At 33.4% G+C, this 3,523-nt stretch overlaps 1 protein-coding gene across 1 annotated transcript; it reads right to left on the bottom strand.

Moving 5' to 3' along the window:
- Positions 1-221: 221 nt before the first annotated feature.
- Positions 222-2,708, bottom strand: LOC132032850 (protein PLANT CADMIUM RESISTANCE 3-like). Its single transcript, XM_059422620.1, has 4 exons — positions 2,481-2,708; positions 1,735-1,806; positions 1,232-1,444; positions 222-431 (listed from the first exon to the last, which is right to left on the bottom strand). The coding sequence occupies exons 1-4, from the start codon at positions 2,611-2,613 to the stop codon at positions 355-357; spliced, it is 495 nt and encodes a 164-aa protein (XP_059278603.1). The 5' UTR covers positions 2,614-2,708; the 3' UTR covers positions 222-354.
- Positions 2,709-3,523: the final 815 nt, after the last annotated feature.

The following is a 3,523-nucleotide window of genomic DNA, read 5'->3' on the forward strand; positions in this document are numbered from 1 at the left end:
AAACTGTAATTTAAATAAATTTGCCTAATTATCTGTGACGCATGGATTAGCTTCAGGAAATCCTTCCCAGAAAGATGACTTGAATTACGGGCCCAAAAATTCAATTTTTTGACCCAACACCAAACCCACCCAATACTAGGTAACAAGTACACATCTTACAATTATCATATAAGGTGAAGGATTAAGAAGAATAGTAAAGAAGTAATACATATATTTTTTTTTAATCATAAACAATCAACAACCAATATAACATCTTGCGAGGACAAGAGCAATATTTAAGTATCTCAACATTTTTTTTTAAAGAAAGAGCAATACATATATCAGACTGAACAAGTCAACATTTTGTCCATTTAATTAACGAGTCATTCCTCCGTGAACTTGTGGAGCCATTGCTATCCCTCTGTTTTGGTTCTCCATATTTGCCTTCCAACCTATATATATGTTGTAAAACAAGAATCATAAGTATCTTAACAATTTTAGCTAAAAAGAAGATATTTTGTACCCTTTGTTATTTTATATATGGCAATGTTTGACGGAATAAGCAATTTAAGATAGGCAAAAAGACTTCTCATACGCATATAAAAAATATTCTTAAATTTTATACTATTAAACATGGCATAACATTGTTTTCTTTTTAATTTAAAAGGATATATTATTAAATGTAAAATGAGAAGTTTAAAGTTATAAAAAAAAACATGAAAAAAGTGTCATTATTTTTTTAAATAAATGTTAATAATGTCATATAAAAAGGAAGATAAAGGTTAACTTTTTTGTTGCTGTTGTTTTTTGGTCAAGGAATATTTACACCAACAAATGTTATGGTCAGAGTTTTTGTATTCGAGTTCCTAAATGGAGTCGCCTTTGATATGAAGCGCTTTACCTCCTCTCCCGACACAAATTCAGATATATGTTTGTGTGTGTGTTGAATACCTTTGGCTTTTTCATGTGTCCCCTTGGCTTTTTCATGTGTTTACTTTTTTATATTTAATTTAACTCCACTTAGTGAAAATCCTAGGTCCGTCACTAATGGGATGGTATATAAGTACCCCCTCCATCCTTAACTACAGTTCTCGATTGAGTTCGAGTCCTTACAAAGGAGTAGCCTTTGGCATAACATACTTTATACCTCCAAAAAGGTTGATTTTTCCAACGCGAATGCAAATTAATCGGGCCCCAAACGGATATTGAACACGGAAAAAGAAACAAACATAAAAGAGGAATATGTGTTTACCACTATGCATGTCAAATCCACGGTGTTTAAGCTCACGGTACTCTTGGCACAAAGCACAACTTTCACAGCAGAAATGAAGCAAACAATCCCCACAAGAGCTTTCTGGCAAATTGTATTGTTTCCTCATCTTTGTACGATAAAAGCATGAATAGATGCATCCACATCCAGTTAATGATTGTATCAAAAAATACAGAGCTCCACTTGCACCGCAAGCTGAAATCAATATCGATCACACGTCACAATTGTTTTTGTCCAAAAAAAAAAAAAAATAAAGAAAAGGTTAAAAATTTACTCCCTACATCTCAATTTATATGAGGTTGACTTATTGATTTGGAGTCAAATAACTTTTTCTTTGGCTACGATTTTCTCCACTCTTTTAAAATTGTAATCAAAGAAAGAATTATTTGATTTCCCAAATAGGTCAATTCTCATCTAAATTGAGACGGGGGAGTAATGAATTTATGTGACAGAATTTGACTGGAGTTTAATGTAGTGTTGCTTACAATGAGTTCCTTTGTCCACGATCTCTGCAATCTGTCCAAATGTAATACATGGACAAAAACAAGTTATGCAACCTGAAAAAATAAAAGCTTAAAAAATCAGAAATTAAAGAGAAGAATAATGCAATAATAAAATGGTAACAAAACCATGCAAAAGGGGAAAACAGTTACTCCTCTCCGAACTTGTATTTCATAGTTTGATTGGGAATTAAATTTAAGAAATAAAAATAGCTTTTAAGTTTTGTGATTTAAAATATATACCATGTCATAATATTTGTGTGCACGGTTAAAAAGAAATTCTCATTAAGAGTAAACTGTGAAATTTATAGTTATTCAGTGGTGAAACTTGGACATTCATTGAGGATGTTTAACTTTCCTTGTGGAAAAAATTAATAAGAAAATAGTGTCATGCTCAGTATAATTTGACAACAAGTGTTCAACATACCTATCTTCTGTCTATGTGACTTTGCTACTGACAGGGGCGGAGCCACGTTAGCTCCAGGGATTCAGCCGAATCCCCTCGGCAAAAAATTACAGTGTATTTTTAAAGTTAAAATTATTTTATTATGTATATATAGTAAATGTTAACCCCGTACTTCTTCGTGTATTTAACTTTTAGAATTTTTTTTATTCTGTATTTAAAAATTCGATTCTTACTGCTACTGATACTTAATTGTTTACAAAATATACGAAGATACATAGCTATTGTACAAAATTAACACAAAAGGACTTAAAAAAGAACACCGTACAGTTTGGGACATCAGAGCAACAGTCAAAAAGTTCAGTGGACCAAGTTCCGGGATGATTAGCTTGTAACTGGCCCGGCACGGGGATGCGGGTCATCGGTTTTTGGCCATAAATTGGAGGTGAGGGGTTCTGCATGACTTAAAAACTTAAATGTTTTCTTTTAAAAAAATAAATTAAAATGCTTAAATTCAAAGACAGCAACGAGAGAAAATGAAATGAAAGGCACAAAAAAGTAGTATGTAGTTTTTGTGAAAGATATGCAAATTATCAGCTGTATTTATAGTGGAAAAAGAAGGGGAAAAAAAAGTATTATATGAAGTGTCAAAAAAGGATGTTAGTGACTTGGTTTTGAGTCTTCGGTTGTCAACAAATTAATCAATTACTTACAAATGTTCTTTAGCGTGTTATTTGTGCAACTTGTTCGATCTCCATATTTTTTTTATTTTTTTTTTGGTTGTAATTTTAGGGCGACTTGTTTGAGTCTTTTTTTTTTTTTTTTGGGGGTAAAGGTTTCCATAATGGGAGTTTATTTCATGTTAGATCAAAAAGGATATAGAGAGGTGGATATAGCCTTTAAACCTCAAGAATTACAAAGCTCGTGTGGAAACCACTCATACAATTCAATCGAAACACAAAATAAACCAGGAAGGTCTATCCTTTAACAAATAAGCTCACAAAAAAGAGGAGATGAAAGAGCCCTTCTTGACTCGAATTCTGTATTTCGAAGAACCTTTTGTTAAATGGACGTTGGGTCTAACTCAATCACAAAAACTAGCTTAAAGGGAGGAGGGTTTTCTAAGTCATAGAAGGAATCCAAGGATCTCGACCATCTCCAATGTGGGATTTCATCTTCACCCCCCACCCACCGCACGCCCAAACATTGTCTGTTACTGGATACGTGAACAATTGATCTATCCGAGAGCCAGCATCTCCAGGGGCCCAAGGTCGGTGACTTCGCTCTAATACCATGTTAAATGGACATTGGGCCTAACTCAATCAAAGAAGATAGCTCAAAGGGAAGATGACTGCCCAGCCCATATAAAGA

This window comes from Lycium ferocissimum, chromosome 10 (genome assembly GCF_029784015.1).
Source record: "Lycium ferocissimum isolate CSIRO_LF1 chromosome 10, AGI_CSIRO_Lferr_CH_V1, whole genome shotgun sequence".
NCBI lineage: Eukaryota > Viridiplantae > Streptophyta > Magnoliopsida > Solanales > Solanaceae > Lycium > Lycium ferocissimum.

Bases quoted from the DNA above. Each gene is read 5' to 3' on its own strand.
- LOC132032850 (XM_059422620.1), bottom strand. From the start codon at position 2,613: ATGCAGAACCCCTCACCTCCAATTTATGGCCAAAAACCGATGACCCGC. The intron at 1,807-2,480 runs GTACGGTGTTCT...TTATTTTTTCAG, and splicing joins TTGCTCTGATGTCCCAAACT to GTTGCATAACTTGTTTTTGT. The intron at 1,445-1,734 runs GTAAGCAACACT...TATTGATTTCAG, and splicing joins CGTGGACAAAGGAACTCATT to CTTGCGGTGCAAGTGGAGCT.